The sequence below is a fragment of the Melanotaenia boesemani genome, chromosome 10, assembly GCF_017639745.1.
Source record: "Melanotaenia boesemani isolate fMelBoe1 chromosome 10, fMelBoe1.pri, whole genome shotgun sequence".
NCBI classification, from domain to species: Eukaryota; Metazoa; Chordata; class Actinopteri; order Atheriniformes; family Melanotaeniidae; genus Melanotaenia; species Melanotaenia boesemani.
Window position 1 is genome coordinate 7,522,516 of NC_055691.1, and position 19,423 is coordinate 7,541,938.

Below are 19,423 nucleotides of genomic sequence, written 5' to 3' on the forward strand. Positions count from 1 at the left end.
AATAATAAAATAATGTGTTTTTAAAATTGTTATTAGGCTCTTTGACAGTGTAAAAGAAAAAAATGCACAGATGAATTACCATCTGTAATGTCTTATTATTTATTGTAGTTTTGAACAAAACCTTTGCTATAAAAAGCTTTAATAGAGAATTCCCTTCGATGTTTGTGGGAATAATTTGCCATTTTGGTTGTACCCACGGTCTGTTTACATCGGTTCAGCAGTGGCTCTCGTCTTTTTAATCTCTGTCTTATTCAGAATTTCTGACCAGCATTTCACCCACCCTTTGCTTTCCTATTTTCACTGCTTCTTTTGCTTCAACAAGATGAATTAAATTAATTAATTCTGTTTATTTAGACATCTGTCTTTTCCTGAATATATTCATTTATCAGATATGAATCCACACCGATGAACGGATGATTCATTTGATTTCAAATCAAAATATTAGAAAATCAAACATACATATATTTTCGGTATGATTGTGTAGGTTCAGCTGAAAGTTTGTAGACACGCACGTTTAAATCCATTCGTTTGTAAAATGTCTGCATGAACATTAATGATTGGTAGTCTTCAGATTCATGGCGGGTGCAGGAACTTTCACCAAACACCAGGTGAACACCAACGTCTGAGACTGAATCTGGTGGGTACGCATCTAAACCTTCACTCATTGTTCAGTAGATTGAAATGATCTAAGTTATTAGTAACTGGCGCTGAGGACGTTTCTTATCGGAGTGTTTTACATATGTTTTTAACAAGGTTACTAGTAAGAAACCAGAGTGTTGATGGAAACAGTACCCGAGCGCTCCCAAAATGGCAGCAATACCCACGGTGACGTCGCATGCACATTCTCTACAGGTCTTAGAAACTGTATCAAATATGAAACGTAAGGCATTAAAGGGTTAAGTTTTCTGGATAAAATCCTAACAGTCTCTAATGGCTCTTATGAACCAAAACAAGAACCAGAAAGACTTCCTACTGCAGATTTCTAGTTTGTGTCTGTGTTTTGTTTATTTTTTGTAATGCTAAACAAAGCCTGTTAAAAAATTCTGATTATCAGTTTCTTCGTTCTACATGACCCTGATGGTGTAAAAAGTCTAACTTATTTTGGAAAGTTGAAGAAGACAAATAAGAAGAGGTTGTGGTGTGTTAGGCTAGCTGCTTGCTTTCTGTTATCATGGCCGCTTCTGTTGTTATAAACTGATTCGCTGTATTGAACAGCCAATTAGACTGAGTCTTCTCACTGACGGAGATAAAGAAAAAAAATGCTGAGAGAGTTCGACAGCGCTGACGGTGTTACACAAAGACAGACGTTCACCGATGCTCCAGACACGCCTTATAGCTGATTGTTCGCTTAGTGCAGGGGTGGCCAACGTCGGTCCTCGAGAGCCACAATCCTGCAGGTTTTCCATGCATCCCTGCACCGACACACGTGACTTAAACTAATAAGTCATTGTGCAGATCCTTATAGGCTGTCAGGTGAGTCAGGTGTGTTGGTACAGGGATGCATGGAAAACCTGCAGGATTGTGGATCTTGAGGACTGACGTTGGCCAACCCTGGCTTAGTGTACCACGGCCCCAAGACTACTGTCAAGAAAATCATTTACAAGGATCATGAAGAGCAAAGAAGCAGCAGTTTATGTCAGACCAGCAGCCTAAGTTGTCCTTTCAGGTCATTTTTTCCTTTTTTTTTTGGCCATCATTTTGGTTGTGTTACCCCATATTACATGTTTTTTTATTTTTGTTGTTGTGTTTTTTTTTTTTTTTTTTTTTTTTGGAAGAAAGTGTTTCCCTTAAAAAACTTAAAAATTCTAACTGAAATTTTTCTTAAAAAGTAAACAGGACACAAGAAAATTTACTATCATGTCAGGAATGGGAACAGAATAAAAAACAACATGGTCTTTTTTCTTTTTAAATATAAACTGTGACATCATGTAATTAAATTGTTATTTAAAGGCTAAAAATAATTTGAATAATTACATATTTGGCATTTTCATTAGGACTGAAGGTGAATGAGCCTCTGATGACCAGAATGGGAATAAAATTATGAATCTGACTGAAAAAAAAATAAAACAAAACCATTGCATCAAATAAAATTTGGTTAACATTCTTTAGAACATTCAAGAGTGATTTTTAAATAAAAACCCAACAACCTAAAAGCTTATATGGAAAATAATGGGTTTTTTTTTTTCTTTTGGCTTTTTTTTTCCCTAAAAAAATTTAACATGTGATCAAACTGACATTTAAAGGGTTAAAATAATCTAAATAATTACAGATTTTGGGAATTCATTTTGAGTGATTTGAGGAATAAAAAGTGGAAAGAATATTAGTCTGTAATGTTTTAAAAGCAGTGTTCTGAGGAGGACCTTTTTGTCCTCTAATGCCCTGAAAGGGTAGTAAACTGCAGCAAACCACAAAGGTTAACTTATAATCAAACAAAGAAAACAGAAATTATAAGTAAGTAAACTTTCTGATGGAAAGAGTGCTTTCAGATGTCAACGCTGATGTCAGGTCTTCTGACTGAAAGTTGAGGTTGACCCTGAAACGAACCGTTCAGTTTGATATAAACCTTTATGCAATAACAGTAGTGAAGCCTGCACGAAACTTAAATTTACAACAAGTAACTGATCATTTCATTCATCATCATTTTTCATCCTTTGTAATAAATCTGCACAGCTCTGTTTTTGTTTTTTTTAATAATAATAAACTGTTCGAAATCAGTGAAGAAGAAAAAATTAAATGGCGAGGCTGTAATGTTTTTACAATGCAAAAAAACATTATCTTTTTAACACAGTCACACATAATTACTTTTATTTGCATCGTCTACCATATTATACATTGTTTTACCATTACTTCTCTCTTTTTACTATAAGTACTGTGAAAAATCTACTTTGTTCTATTTTTTATTTTGTCATAATTTTTTCATGTAAATATATTTATTGTTGTGAAACTTAAATTGTCATATTGGAGATCTATAAAGACATACACACTGTAAGTTTATTATTTTTGTAAATTTTTGTTTTGGATTATTTTACCAGTGTAGTAATGGTTGTAAATTGCAATAGTTTTGCCATTTGATTAATATCTTCTAATGATGTTTAATTTTTCTTACAAATTATTAAATAAATTTACTCATGGGTACATAGGTGAATGGCAAACGAGGCTTTACTAATTTATATAGGGATGCTTTTTAAAACCACAGAATTAAGATAATCATAATTTTTAGTGTTAACCAGGGAAAATCAACCACATCTACTCTGGGCTAGCATCTGGTTTTACCTTTCCCTTTGACTAATTTCTTCCATCCGTTTTGTATTTAACTTACCCAGAAACCAGCAGCAATAAAAACTCCCAGTTACTCCAGTTGTCAGTGATTACTGCTTAACAATTACATTAAACTACAGTTTGAAACATTTTTATTATAAATTTTAACATATAATAAACCCAATCAATGACCAAATTTTCAAACTTTTCATGTTTAATTCAGATTAAACGCAACATCTGTGCAATTGTGTACGTCTAATGAGTGGTGATGGGAAGTCCAGCTCTTCTCAAAGATTCGCCTCTTCTGGCTCAAAGCTTCTGTTCTTGCCCATTTTAGCAAAAATGAAAAGTTTGTAAGTTGGTAAATGACTTAATTTTGTGTTTTAATAAAACCTTTTTTTATTTTGTTTTGTTTATCGTAATTTTTTTTTTTTTAGTTACTATTTCATATTTTAACTAAACCTTTAAAACAAGTGAACAAAGAACCACAAGAAACAAAGAAAATGAAGAAAAATCAAAATCTTAATGAAAAATAATTAACCCCAGAGGGAAAGAAAAAAGGTAAAATAAAGTCCCGCCCCTTTGGAAGATTCGGTTGCCCGATAGAAGTCTACTTGTTCACTACAAAGAATCGGCTCTTACAGCCGGCTCGTTCACAAACGACACATCGTTGCTACTGATTTATCCTGCCACGACCCACATGCAGACGCGTTGAGCATATATACTCGTCATCTCAAATCATTTTCAAAAACTAGAAAAGATGCACGTGGTGTGTAAAAATCTGCTCTTCTTAAACATATTGGCAGTAAAAGCTCATTTGAGGAACCATGTTTTCAACCTGCTGAACTTTATCTTTCAGCAGGTTGAAAACAAAATCAAACAGTAAGAGACTCCTACACTCTCTACTGTAAAGATGTCAACAGCAGGGTCACAAAGCTCATGTATTGTGTCTAGACCAATAAGATTCAAGCACAACAGACATTACTGTGTGTCACTCTATATTCAGATGGCTGCTTATGCAATCCCCTGGGTTATGAGGGAAACTGTGTTCAGTAGAGTGTTGTATAATGGCAATCTAGCCTCCACATTAAGCATGTGCATCCCTTTCTGTAACATGCCATTACTCCAGTGACTGCGCTCACCTGTTGTGACACATAGCAAGCCGCTGTTAATCCTGTGCATGTACCAAACACAGACAGGCTGTAACTTTAAACGTAGCAGCTGGTTGTCAGCAGACACCTTGAGGCTGTTGCTGTATTTTGTGCTCACGAGAGACACATGAACATGGCAGCCTCAGTCGCTGTCACACGGGACACGCAGCTACAATCAAATATACTGCTGACTGAAACCAAGCAGTGTTCTCCTCTATAATTAACCTTGAGATTCTGCAATTCAGAAAATCTATCATTCATGCTGGCAGTGATTTCTTAGCTTCTGAATGTGATGTTGAAAAATCTGGATTTGCAGTGCACTAGCACTACATCAAATATGCACCTATGTTAGTCCATCAATATATACATATATATGGAGAAAAATGTAACTGGATCAGGAAATCAAACTTTTGATCATGACATATGTTAACTCTTACTTCTGCATGTTCTGTGACCCCATTAATCTACTGTGGTACAGAACTGTGTCATTACATGTGTGTGCATGTGGCCAACATGCCTGGGCATGTTCAAGTTGTGCATTTGTTGTGATATTCTGATCCAGAATTTCTATTTCTAATCCTCACAAAGCCAACACATCTCTTTGCAGCAGCATAAATTAAAGTATGTCTAATTACAATTTCAAAGGTCTCATTAAGAATTTGTGTAATAACACGTGAGTAACCACAGCTGTAACAGTCACAGAGCTATTAACCCTTCATGTTAAGTAAAAATCTCACCATGTTGTTGTGTAGATTGATTAAGACAAACCAGCCCTTTAAGAAAGAGCGCTGGAAGTGTCACAACCTGCCACATGACAGCCGGCTTCTCCCCCACATGTCAAAGATCAAAAGGTTAAACTCCTGCTCTTCTTAACCATCATAACTGTAAGACCTTAAATGCCTACAACCATATCAGTGATCCCACCCCAGGCTCTATCTTTGACCATTACCAGGGCGAAAGAGCAAAATCTATCAGTTCAATAACAGCAATGACAACAAAGCTCACAGCAACATGTTGCCCTCTGTTTTGTTCAGTCAACAGCCTCGGCAGCAGAGGAGTGAATCATACAACATTTCGATATATACATTTAATACACACTTCTAAACACACACTACAATCAATGAGCAATTTAAGAATACACACTGGAAAAAAATAGCATACAACTGGAGAAACTATAGCTACTGGAGTAACTGGGTAGCTGTTGGGGAGGTGTTAAGGCTTGCTGGGAGGCTTTTCATGGTGATGGGGACATAGTGAGCCAGCTGATCATTCATTGTTGGTCAGGGAAGCAAACCAATGACCTTCAGGTCAAAAACTGCTTCCCTAGCCTCCAAGCCACTGCTGAAAAACAAGAGTATATGCAGCTGTTTGTGTCCACACATACATTTGGCAGCCAGGGCCGGTTCTAGGAATGCATACATGAGGGGGCAGGCATAAATTTGAAGGGGGCACTATGAGTACATACTTCAGCATTTTCTTGTTGTTGTTTTTTAAGTGTTTCTTTAACGGAACTGTGCTGTTAGTGGAGTCCAACTTCAAAGAAATGGATTGCACTTTGTCAGGCCTCTACTCTAAGACCTGTCCAGCTTGGGTGTCCCACCTGAAACCAAAGCTCCTGCTGGTATAGCTCTTAGAGTCACTGAGGCACGCAAACCCCCTGACCACAATAAGGTGGCAATCCCTCAGGGGGGGAACAGAAAATATCAATAACAAAATGAAGTAAGAAAAAAGAAAAGAATGATCCATTATCAAAGCTTTAACAACCAACAAAATAACAATTGCCCTATTGGACAGCCATTAGATGTCTAAGCATTTTGAATAAATTTGAAACTAATAACAATAAACTCAACTATCTGTGTGTTTGTTTCTGTCTGTATATAGACCATAATGATTAAAGAATCAGCACTACCTTTTTTAAAAGCTCTAAAAAATGGATGCATCATGCAGGAGGACTGAATGAAACTTTCCAAAGTGGGTTTTGTGGCCGGAGTTTTTTTTTTTTCTAACTACAACTCTCCAAGATCGGAAATGCACATTGTCGTCTGTTTAAGCTGAGGCATACATGAAGCTCTGAGCTGAACTGCTGAAAGCAGCGGGAATGTAGAGTGAAACTTTCTGTTATTTTTTTCTTCAAACTAGCATGCTGAACTAAAGGCTGGGCGGAGCTTGAGGGGTCTCATATGCGCAGCTCGTTTTCCCTCAGTCTGTATTGTACCGAGGAGGCAGTCACATCTATGGCCCGTGCGTGATTGATCACTGCTCCTACTAACAGGCGTAGACACGTTTAAATAGAACAGAAACAAACCCCAGTTGACAGAATAGATGCAATAAATACGTCTGTTATTATAAGTATTTATTCAGTATCGCTACAACACATTTAACAGAGCTTTACTCTATAAGTTTTACCGCTGGAGCTCAGCAGCCGCTCTCTCTACGAGGGGGAGAAATATGACACCGCAAGATCAGGCTGTATGTCAACTCATTTGCATACTAAACACTGATTGGTTGTTTTCTGTGGTGGTGGGAAGGACTTGTTGAAGACAGTACAATGGATCCTGTGAAGCTCCGACACACAGAGTTCAGTACAGAGGGGAGAGAGCGTTTGGAGAGATTTGCCCATTTCGGCGCATTTGATTGAGGGGGCAGAATGTTTGTTTGAGGGGGCACTGCCCCCTCTTGCCCCTGCGTAAAGCCGGCCTTGTTGGCAGCCACATTGTATGTTTTTCAGCTTCTTGTTTGTCCTACCTAAATGAAATTAGGCTAAACTACAACACCTTAATGTCAATGGTGCATTCAGGTCACAGCTTTCTGACCATTATTACAAGGTGTAAAAATATATTTACATCTCCCATTTGGGATATATATGGGAGAAAATCCAAAACAATTTGTGTTTAGCAAAAAAAGCCTCAATATCATCTCCAACAAACTCAGATTCAGCAAATATCTGAAGAGGCTTTAGATTACATATGTTTACATTTGTTAAAAAATATATAAACACATATGTTGCAGGGCAACATATTTACAAACCTAAATGAAAAGACTCCAAAGCTAGCAGGTGGAGTAACCATGTCAATAACATGAAAATGTATAGACTAAGGAGCTGTGGGTAAAGAAAACACTGAACTCGTTTACATGCACACCAAAAATCGAATTATCTGATTTTTGCAGTTACCAGAGAATGCATGTAGACCGCATAATCTGATATATTTTATCAGATGGCAGTCATCCAATTATAAGAAATTGGATTAACACACCGAGATGTGTGCAATGTCTTTGTTTTTGTAGACCTGTATATCTGATTTATTCCATTTTCTTACATCTGTGTATGTTTAGGTGATTCAATACAACTGTACCACTTTTGACATGCACTATGCATACCAATTCAGAGGGAGATAAAGAAGATTTATTTTTCATTTTGGGGCTTTTGACTGTCGATCCTTAATTAACTCTTTCAGTTTCCAACAGAAATGTATCCGCCACGGTCCACTTCTGTTTTGCTGATGCCATTTTTCAAGTGTACCCTGAAACTCATGACTTCACCTAACCCCCACGTGGCTCAACCATGTGCAGAGACAACAAACACCACAGAAAAGATCAGTGTGTGGATACATGGTTATTTTTTTATTGCCGACCTAATCGTGAAAAGGTTTAAACCACCCCTCCTGATCTGACTGTAAATTCTGACTGAGGTTGATCAGATAAGCTGAGGTGTTTACATGCTGAATTTATTCTGATTTGGATCTTTGATCTTATCAAAAGTGCTTCATGTAAATACGGCTACTGTGTCGACTACTTACCATTTAAAAAGGTAAAGTATTTAGAACAGTATACTTCATTAAAATGACAAATAGAAAAGGAGTGGCCACTTAGCTTGAAGGTTACATTTGCCACTAAAATGGAGAAGAGCAGTGTAGCACAATACTTACACTAACTAATACAGGTGTCAGCAAATTCTGAATCATTAATAAAAATCTTAATTTTACGGTTTGTGCAATTAACAATAAAATTGCTCAGAGTACATGAGATGCTAGCTGCCAATCATTTAATGAAACGTACAGTGATGGTGATATAACATTGTGATTCAATAAAATATCTTAAGCCTGGTACACACATAACGATTTTTTTTAATCTTATGAGATTTTTTATCGGTTCGAGACCTCACACATGAAGATAAAAAATCAGGCATTAAACAGTTTTAAACATGTGTGTGGTGTGTGCCGATAATCTAATCACAGAACAACACACACATAACGATGCTGCAACTTATCTACAATCTAGTCCTCCGAGCCGGACAAACATCGAAACTCAAAAGAAGAACCATAGCAACAACGGGCAAAAACGAAGAAGAAGAAGCATGTTGAACATGTTCAATATTCCCAATTGTCGGCTACGACCCGTTTTGGAGCGGATTATTGGGACAATCAGCTCATAACAAACCTCAGACCAAGTGATAACTGGACAGGGAAATCTCACTATGATCGGGTGTTTGCCATTCGAGGTCGGGAAGAGGCAAAATCAGCCCAAAAATCGCTATGTGTGTACCAGGCTTTAGAGAGCTTTCATCTCCATTCCAAAGTGTGCAACATAGCAGAAAAGCCCTGCTACTAGGACTAAATATAGATGGAAAACCATTTAAATAGAAGTTGTACTGGTTTATAATTGGCTGGTTGGGATCAAACTTTGACGTCGCTTGCTTGATGGTCCTCTGGTTGGCGGCAGCGACAACAGTGTTTTTCATCTTTTCTCAATACATTTGATACATTAACAAAATGTTTTATTCTAGTTTTATGGAAGCCAAAATGCTTGTGAGACACTTATAGGCTGTCCAATCACTTCGGTTCTGCTTTTTCAAGTTCTTCCTTTTGTGTTCCATCAACATTTCCAAACCAGTTAACTTGTAGATTATTGTATTCTGACATCTGTTAACTGATTCAGATCTTCCACGTCTGCATTTTGATGCACTTGATTATTCCCCCAATAAAACATGATTGTCCCTGAAGTGTATTAAAACCCATGCATATGGACGTTTATATGTTTATAAGTCCCCCTCTTTGCCCCGTCTTCCTCCACCTTTATGTTACTATAAATAGCCTAAAAATGGACAGTCAGCATTCTGATGCTCCAGCAATATTTCTGTCTTTTCCTGGGCCACCATAATTCCTCCTACATGCTTAGAAGGGAAGGGTGAGCTGGTGACTATTCAGTTAGTTGCAGTTTGCAGTTTATACAGTTAAAATGTCACCACATCTTAAAAACTGAGCCCATAAAGACACAAATGATATCTAAAACCAGGTCTGACCAGAATCTATCCACAATACATGGATACATGATATCAATAAGAACCTCAACCACTAAAATATGTTCTGTCATTGTGAAACAAAACGTACTTGTTTTAAAATGCATTCAGCTAAATAAGGTGGACAGTCTGCTGCCAGCATGTAGCAGTCCGTGTGAAAAGCTTTGGTCCTTCATTCCAGCAGAACGGGACCCAGACCGGAGGCTGGAGGTCTAGAAGTGATGCAACGCTAATGAAACACACAAGAGGTGGATTTCCTTTTATTTATATATTTATTCTTACTGATGCTTTTTCATTTTCTTTTAATTTTTATTTTTATTGTCTGTTTAGACAGTCTTTTTTTCCCCACAACTCCTTGTCCACCTGGTTAATAGCGGTATTGTGTCCCTCTGCACCGCCCACCCAGCTGGAACACCCAGCAACTAGAAAGAAATATTATTTAATACTAAACTGCTACTAGTCTCAGATGTATCTGTACATATTTATTTAATAAATTAAAACAAATTACTAAATTAGCAGTACCCTTGCTGTCATTTAACAGACGCTTTTCTCCAAAGTCTCCAAAATCCCACCACTGTGGGATTTGTACTACGGGTCCCGCATGGCAGACGGATGCTCGACCGGCTGAGATATCCGGCCTCATGTTCCTCATGTCTTGGGTTCTAATACTGCGATGACAGCATCTGCCACCTGCTGCCACTATTCTGCCTTTCTGACACAAGAAATGCCCACGTCGTGCCCACCAATTAAACATTTTTACGTTTGTCAACATGGTCCATCAGGAGCTCAGTCTCACACCCCGAAAAATTCCACTGTTTTCCTTCTTTTCCCTCCTGAGCCATCACGCAAATAATGTGATTTATAAGTATCACAGGCGTCCACCTGACCATTTATAGCCACCATGTGGCCGTGGGAAGGCGTTCCCTCACGTGCACCTGCTTTAGAGTTGATTCTGATTTATAAACAGAAACAGGTGTAGGACGTGCGTGCGCACGCTTTTATAAATCTGAAAGTTGAAGTGTGCAGCATTTCCTTTTTGCGCTGCAGACGCCATCTGTAGTTTGCTTAGTTTGCTTTGCTACGCACAGTTTGATAAATGAGGCCCCTGATCACTGAATGACAACAATCAAGCTATAGGAATGAGGAATGTCTCTTAAATAAGCTTAGTTTAAACTGCAGATTCCAAGATGCAAGATAAATACAAGATATTGGTAGGTGGAGCCACTTTGCCAAAGTGCCCTCTGTTGCCAGGAAAGAAACCGATTTAAATATTGTGAGGAACAAACCTAGAGCCAAACGAGGCAAAAGTTTGGTGACACTAAAATTTCAACTTTTAAATTAAATCTAATTTCTGCTCCATTTATGTTCATAAATAGTAGTAAAAACAGGAACCCCTTCATGCAACTACCAAAGTGGTGTCCAAAAAAAAAAAAAAAAAAATTCAGGCTCCAAAAATGACTATTTCATGTGAAAGAAAAATGTCCAAAAGATAAAAAACTGAAGCAGATACACTTCAACTCATCTCTGTGTGGACATGTCCTTACAGTAATTTCAACAATCACACAGGCTCTGTACAGTCTAAGCCTCATGGACCCCCTGCGCTCTTTGGGGACCCTCTTAGTGAGGTCAGGGACCCCAGGTTGGGAACCACTCCACTCGAGTGCAGAGCTCAGAGCTCACTTCTGAGTTCCTATATCAGTTTCAGACAATTGCAAACAAGAGTAAGGTGTAAATGATCGTGACAATGTACATTCTGAGAAAGAGACATAATAGTAGCACAATAGATGAAGATGGTCTGTGCCGCCATTATATTAATCACAGCTTCTTCTTCTTCTTCGTTCTTTTCACTGGTTGCCTGTCAGCTATACTGTGCAACACTCCCCCCACAGTTTCTGTTGGTACTGCTCTGTTTGCCAAGTCTGGGTTATGGATCCACAAGTTCTGTGAAAACAGACCCAAATATGCACTGGTAGCTCTGCCTATATATGTATGCATACTTAGCTTGGAGCATAAATTAGGCTTAAAGCTACTTTTGCTCCATCACTGACAGAGAAGTTGCTTTCCAGGACAGAAACCCCTGCACATTTATTTATATGGCACATTTAATTCATAAGGTTGTACATCTTCAAAAGAAAACATACAGTGAGTTACATATAATATAGATCAACAGGAAATACATCATCAATATAAAAAACAAAACAAACTCTGAAGATACAGCAGACATAAAAATTTCCCAAAGGCCCACAAGTGCTTTCACTTTAATCTCAAGTCCTTCTTACAGAGACGATCATGTTCAGACTGAATGATTATCGCTTTTTGTCTCTCCTGATAGTTGCCCATTTATTACATAACAGCTGACATTTTTCTCAGTCACTAAGCTGAAATTGGACTAAACATTTGGAAATTGAACAAAACATTTGCACTTAAATTCAGACTAGGGATGTCACGATTACAGATTTTCTTGACACGATTATTGTCAAAGAAATAATCACGGTTTTATGATTATTATGCATAACTCAATTTCCCAGCACTATTATGTGTAAAATCACCTAAACCTTCCTTATATGTCTATTAGTTTTATTTTTTTCTATATTTTCATACCAAAAAGATTTACTTGTATAACAACAAAGTAAAGTAACTAAAAAGTCTCATTCCAACTAAATCTCCTCGCCTGTGTAAAAAATAAATAAATGCTCCATATTAACTTTGGATTTCTCAGATGGAAAAGGCTACAGGACTTCTACCTGGACGTGGGAGGCTGTTATAAAAATTGTTTTGAAAATTTCTTTTCAACCTGAGTAGAGAATTTAAAACATCCAGCTACCACTGACTTCCAGTTGTCCTTCAGCAGAATAGCTCCTGTTTGTTTGGGTCATAAATAAAAGCTACAATAGTGAAAATAAATAAGATATATCTGGAATTAAATGCTGTTTCTTCTACAGACTGTGACTATTGCACATGGACAACTGAAAGCCATGGACGTCATGCTGGGTCGATTATGTTTGAACAGCAAAACTATCCATCACAAAAGACATCGATGTGACACATCACGTTGCGCTTTAAAGGGACGGCGTCTGCTTCAGGTCGAGTACGCCGACACTGCCATAGGTTGGTCTGCAGGGGCTTGACACGCCCCCTTCCCAACCAGACGTGCAGTCCATTTACGCTAATGTGGCGACGTGGAAGTAATCCATTGTGATTGGTCAGTTTGTGATTATGTGTTTTTTGGATCTTCTTGTTGAACGACTGCGGAACGATGTCTCCTTCTTCTTCTTCTCATTTGTTTGTGCTATAAAATGTTCAACAGATGGATAATTTCTTTGTCTACTTCCACAGTCTCTTGTAGACACTCTACCATGTCGAGCGCCATTGTTGTTCTAAATTAAGAAAAATTTACTGGAACTGAAGCAAACCGTCAAAGAAACTCTGCAAAAAACGGAGAAACTCTGCCCTGTGGACAGATGTTGCTTGAGGTTTGGGGCCCTTCGCTCTGGCCACCCAGTGCCTGGTGGGGTCGACAGCTGCCGATCTTGGCCTGCCGGGGTCTGTGCCCCTTGACCAAGGGGGCTTCTGGCCGGGGCCTTCCTCTGCCACCCTCGGGGTGGGTCGGCTAGTCTTTGTGGTGTGGTGGCTTGGGTCCGTGCTTCGGGATTGCCGCTGATCCCTGGGTCTCTGGGCTGCCCTGGTCTGCCTCTAGCCTCCGTGGAGGCGTGGTCACATTTACACGATCACTTTCATCTCTGATCAGTCCTCATTCCTCATACTCTGCATGCTGACACAATCACTGAGTTGTCCAGTGGGTGGCCTGGATCAAAACACCAATTATAACATACAACAATTCAACTCACATGAATTTAGTTGATCTATTTCAAAAGAAAGTGCTAAAAATCTGGTGACTGCAATTCTAATAAACACAAAGGAAAGGTTTCTAATGCCAAGCAGCACCTAAATTACTGTATCTTGATGTAGCTACTGATTGACTATTAGAGCACTGCTGTGATGAATAGAGTTGAACCTGTCCAAGGTGCGCTGAATGGGCAGATTTGGGGACCAATGGGCCTGATACTGTGAGGAATTAAATGCTTGTATAACAGGACCAAAACCTTTGTCTTCATCCTTGGCACCAGATTTCCTCTACAGATGATAAATTCAGAATTTACACTCATGTCAAGTCTTTTGTCAAAATTTGGTTAAATTAGCATGTTACACTTTTGCAAATTATGCATTTTCGTTTACTTATCCAGGCAGTGATCTATGTCACCCTGAAGCTTTTGACTGGTGACTGTAATGTGGTTTGAATAAGATCAATATTACATTTTCATGTCAGACTAACATGAAAATGACTATCAGACTAATATGAAATTAACCACCGTGTGTTATAAAGTTCTTATGACACATATGCTAGCATTTCTTATAGCAGACACTAACCTACTTTTAAAGTTGTGTCTTCAGCCACATGATGATTCTAAGTCCAATATTTACCCTTCTGCATGATTTATTCATCAATTTGTTTTCAATGTTTTGGCGTGACTCCAGAGAAACAATGTCCGACTGCACTATGGTGTCGAGCAACTAGAAAACTCAAGTCTTATCGGAGCTCTGACTGTTTATAAGTTTGATAGCCAGAAAGATAAACTGATGGGTTTAAAAAGGTTCAAATGGATGTTAAATATTTTTATTTAACACATCTGCAGACAACCAAACCATGAACCAAACAGCATCGTCATCATACTATTGGTTTAGGAATCCGTCAGCTCTATGGAACAAGCAGATATTTTTATAAACAATAAGGACAAGCTCCAGAAAGCAAACTTACTTTTTTCTCAGTCTTACTACAAAGGGACGAAGCTTCGGATGTATTTAATGTCTGTGATAAAGACAAAAGTTACTAAAAGATGATGAGACAGCATCTTGTCACTTACTGCAATGAATGTCATTTCCCAAAAAGTGATTTCTGCAGTCCCAACGAGGATAAATCCAACTAAATGGATATTTTATATCATTGTCTCCTATGCCACTGCCTGCCCTGCTCCTCCACTCGACTCTCCTGCTTTCTCTACCTCACCTGTGTCAGGTTGTTCTGCACCTAACCCTTGGGCTGTAGTGGTTTTATTTTTTACCAGGAGCTGGTCTAATGTGGTCTACGTTCCCAAAGATTCAGCTGAATCGCCCTTTACAGAGATGGAAAATCTCAGCGTTGTTCATTTATTTACATGTGTTGACAACACTTTAGAGAAGTTCTTTCTAACATTAGCTCTGTTGTCCACCAGAAACCAACTAATAAGTATAAGACACGTCAGAAGACATACCAAATTATATAATACAAAACTGTTCGTCTTCTGCATAATTTGGTCCATTTTCAGGGAGCTTAGCTACCCGTCGCTTGACGCAGAAGACGGAGCAACGCCACCAGAAATCATGGGGGCAGTGCTGAGCAGAATAGCTAACATGCAACCAGGAAAAGAACCAAACCAGAGAAGAAGAACATGAACAGGAAGGGGGGTGGGATGGAAGAAGAATGAAGTTGAGCACAACAAATGTAGACATTGCACGAGCTGTTGTAGAAAGACTATATGCAAATGTTTAGGATCTGCTGGGCAGTTTCTAGCGATGATTTCCTGCTGCCAAACGGTGCCTGAAACTAACATCGGCTCGCGGGAGTGACCTCTGAACTTAGCACTGCCCACTAGAGGAGGAACTGACTTAACAACCATGGCAACCCAAAACATGCATGAAAGTATGAGGACTGCGACGTATGACAACGTTTGAAACTGACATAGCTATTTACATACATAAGTGAGCATAAAGACAGTGACAGAACAGAGTGTGCTGGTCACTGCCGTGAGGATATGGATCTACATAAGTGGACAAAATGGACTGAAAGGCCGTCATGAGGGTGATTCTCTGCTTATAAATACTGTATTATTTCCTCGCAGTCCAGAAATGCCTCCAGCAATGAGCATTTTCACTCGCAGGTACTAATTTACTCGCTCATTTCACACACACGCGCAATGTTCACGTGAACCTATTTAATTATCAGCATTTTGAAGGCATGGCATTAACAATATAGCTGTGGCGGCTGAGTCAACGTAGAGGAAACACTTACGTTACTTTTGCTAATTACTGTAATTTTAAACACTAGTTTTTGTTCACAATGTAGATTTTTTTTTTTCTTTTAATGAGAAAAATGAAGTGCGTCCCCGAGACGATTGATGGTGAGTTTACTGCATCCTTTCAGATTTTAATGTGTCAGGAACACAGGACGCGTGTCTAGCAACATCACTGATATACATATCCTAAAACATTAAATAAGATATAAAAGTGTAGATACATCTAAGACATATCAGGACATAATAAATATGTCATACCTTACTTAGCAGCTCTCAGAATTGAGCAAATATGAGCTAAGATAAACAACTGAACATACTCTACTACATCATTTCTGAACTTACAAAAACTAAGTTAAATGCAGAAACAGTGTGTGAAAAGCTAATTACATTATGCATTTTAAAAGTTTGTGGAGCCCTATTAGAAGCAAGATAAAAGTTTTAACACAATGCCAAGGAGGAAAGACATCAGAAGCGATGACTGCCCGTGAGTCTGATAAGGGTAAAAAGTAGAGAGGTGTCGTTCACGAATGAGCCGACTCCAACAAGGCCTTCACACAGACACAGCTCTGGCTCTGGTTCTGACACCAACTTTGTTCTCGCGTCTCAGAACCTTTGTGCTTTCTGGCACTTTTAAAATTTATTTTTATTGATTTAATATATTATTTCAATGTTTATTTTACATTATTAATTAATGTATTTATTTATTATTTGTTGCTATTGTTTTATTTAATGTTTCATTTTTTTACTGTATTTATTTGTTTTCATATAAATGTAAATTAATTCAGGTGCTAAGTTGTTAAAATATTAAATAGTAAAAATGTAATGAAAGTATGAATAAAAAAGGTTTTATTAAAAATTAAAATAAAAAAATATTGCTTACTAATATACAAGCCATTCAATATTTCTAAATCAGGCTAAAATAGTTGAATGATACAAAATGCACAGTTCAGAACAACAAGGCAGAAATATATGAACAACCTAATTATATTCTGCATTTTTCCAAATTAAGTTATTTAATAGTTTGGCTGCTACTGAGGGTGAAGTCATATTAATCATATTAGGATAATTTTCAGAACTTCAAAGACCAAAAATAACATATTAGATTGTGCCACAACTTGGATATGTACAAAAACTCTAATGTGTCCAGCAATTTTATTTTAAATCAGTGTTAAATCCAGATACTACATTTTTTACGAACCTCAGAGGCATATTGTTTTAAATAAATAAATACAACATCAGCCACTTGCAGTGTTATTTGGAGTAAAGTCATGCTTGTCTATGTATCCATGTTGCTGCTAAGACAGGCCAGATAAATCTGTGTCTGCTGGTGCACATTAGGTCTAGGTGGAGACTGTGTGGCCTTGAACAGAGAAAATTGGCACACTGGTCAAAATAGCATCCAAACCACAAGGGTGAGGTAACAGAGCAGGAGCTGGAACAACCAGGAGGAGAAAAAATATCCTGCGCACTCCGGAATAGACCTATTTATGTGTCACCCTTCAACAATTGTGCAGTGTCACTTAATCTCTGCAGTCTTTACAGACATAAAGACTCAATGTCCTAAATAACCTCAACATGAAATGGCATGATTTATCTTTAGCTAAAAGACCCCTGTGTGCCAGCACCACAGCTGTGGCATGTGCACGGACAATTCTGGATAGAATACAATGACAAAAAACATTCATTACAATAAACGGTGAAATTAAACAATTGCTTACTGCATTTTGTCTCTTTATATAAAGAAATCCACATTCATAAAAAGTGACCACAATTAAACTGAATGTGGGCCTCGATCCAGATCATCAGCAGTGAGGTGATTAATTATTCATTAAATGATCAGTGGGTTCAAGCTCTTGATTTAAACAAATACTTGGCCTTGCCTGGCTGACTACAGCTGAGCTGATATTTAGCAGATAACCCTTTTAAAATGGGGTACACAGTCTGTACATATCTTCTCAACCTTTGCACAAATGCAAACAGCTAACAAGCCCAAAGTGTCCTTTATGTTTATTTTATTTACAGCCTAAGATTCTGGCTTTCCAGCAACTGGAGGGGCTGTCCAATGGACAATTTTCAAGCCGAGACATAACTGAACACACAGATGTCACCTTGTTTTGATTTAGAAGGTGGACATATTGTGATGGCTAAAAGCCCTGTTGACAGCTTCAAGCCATGAATGAGGGACTAACTGTACCGTGTAGTTGATGTTATTGTTAAAATGCCAGGCTGTGTCGATACCCCAGATTTATTTTAAAAAAATGTGGCCTGATGTAATGCTCAGAGGCCTCCTGTGTAACAGCTGGAGACTGGATCTGCGGCTGTTGTTACGCACACCCAGATCTAAATGGAGTTGGGCCGGTTGGTTCTAGGCTGAGTAAAAAAATTATTTCTGGAAAAGACGTCTAGAACACAGCAAATGAAATCACGCGAGAAAACACAACAAAGCCATTTTTTGTCTAATTTTGTCGCTTGGTGTGGTGAAATACTAAACAGCATTGACATTCGGCCCTGCATTGTTAAAGGTTAACAACAAGTTTGGCTTATGTCCATCTTGTAGCCTACTGTTCTCAATATAACATTAGCCAAGAGGAAGAGCGGTTAGCTACGTTAGCTAGCTAGCCAAAAGGCTAGTAAACTACTGCTATATTTGCCTGAGAGTCTGCGTTGCGTTAGCAGAGTACTGTTTGTTAAATACCATTAGTTAGCTTATCGTCAGTCCCTTGTCTATGCGTTTCTGCTTCTGCCCTTTCCAATACTAACTATGGAGAACGTCAAATACAGTCACCTTACTGAAAAAGGCAAGCATACAAACAAAAATAAACAAAGAATACCATGTTGTTAAAGGGGAATTTCAGTTTGCTGGTTATAAGACCAACTGTCAGGGTTAGCGAGTTCACTGTCACCCATTTGGGCATTCCTCTGCTTATTCATGAACAAAGCAAGGACAGGAGAGGCAGCTCAGACTAGATTTACCAGGCTGTACACACACATACACAGTCAACATAATCGCATACAGTGTGTATGCGTGTGTATAAATATGTGAGTGTGTATGTACGTGTGTGACCCCCCCGGCAACAACACTGACAGATTTGAGCTGAGACCTCTCTGTCACTGTGACCCATCAGGGATGAAGCAGCTCTCTAACCTTTGTAATGGACCCGCAGGTTGTTCTGTGACAGCCCGATGTAGCTGTATTTATCCTTGGGGCTCCAAGAACGGGGTAACGGGGTCTCTTCCTCGTTTACAGCCGGGTAGAGCCGTTTCAGCCGTTCGCTCAGCTCGTGTTCCTGGTAATTAAAAGCAGGATCCCCTAACGGCAGGCTTCCCGCAACAAGCTCTGCCATTTTCGGCCTCTGTTTTGTCTTATTGTCGGTTTCTTTCAGTCCAAAGCCCGGTGTTAGTCCGATGAAGCTGTAGGCTGAGAGTGAGAGGGACTGAGGGGAGAAAATAGCAGCGTTGTGACATCCCCGGATAAGCAGCAGAATGTACTGTAGGCTGAAACAGTGCCGTGTGGGTACTGTAGTTCAGCTGTGCGTTCGCTTTTATGCTAAAATATCTGGAAACGACTACATAGCTCCACTTCTGCCACTCTAGTTCGGCGCTTTCTG

At 38.6% G+C, this 19,423-nt stretch overlaps 1 protein-coding gene across 1 annotated transcript in view; it reads right to left on the minus strand.

The window, feature by feature from the left end:
• ranbp10 (RAN binding protein 10) overlaps positions 1 to 19,261 on the minus strand; it is a 46,330-nt gene extending 27,069 nt beyond the window's left edge. The window contains exon 1 of the mRNA XM_041997102.1: positions 18,961 to 19,261. Within this exon, the coding sequence (XP_041853036.1) occupies positions 18,961 to 19,159 (199 nt within the window). The 5' untranslated portion in view covers positions 19,160 to 19,261. The remainder of the gene's footprint in view (positions 1 to 18,960) is intronic.
• Positions 19,262 to 19,423: the final 162 nt, after the last annotated feature.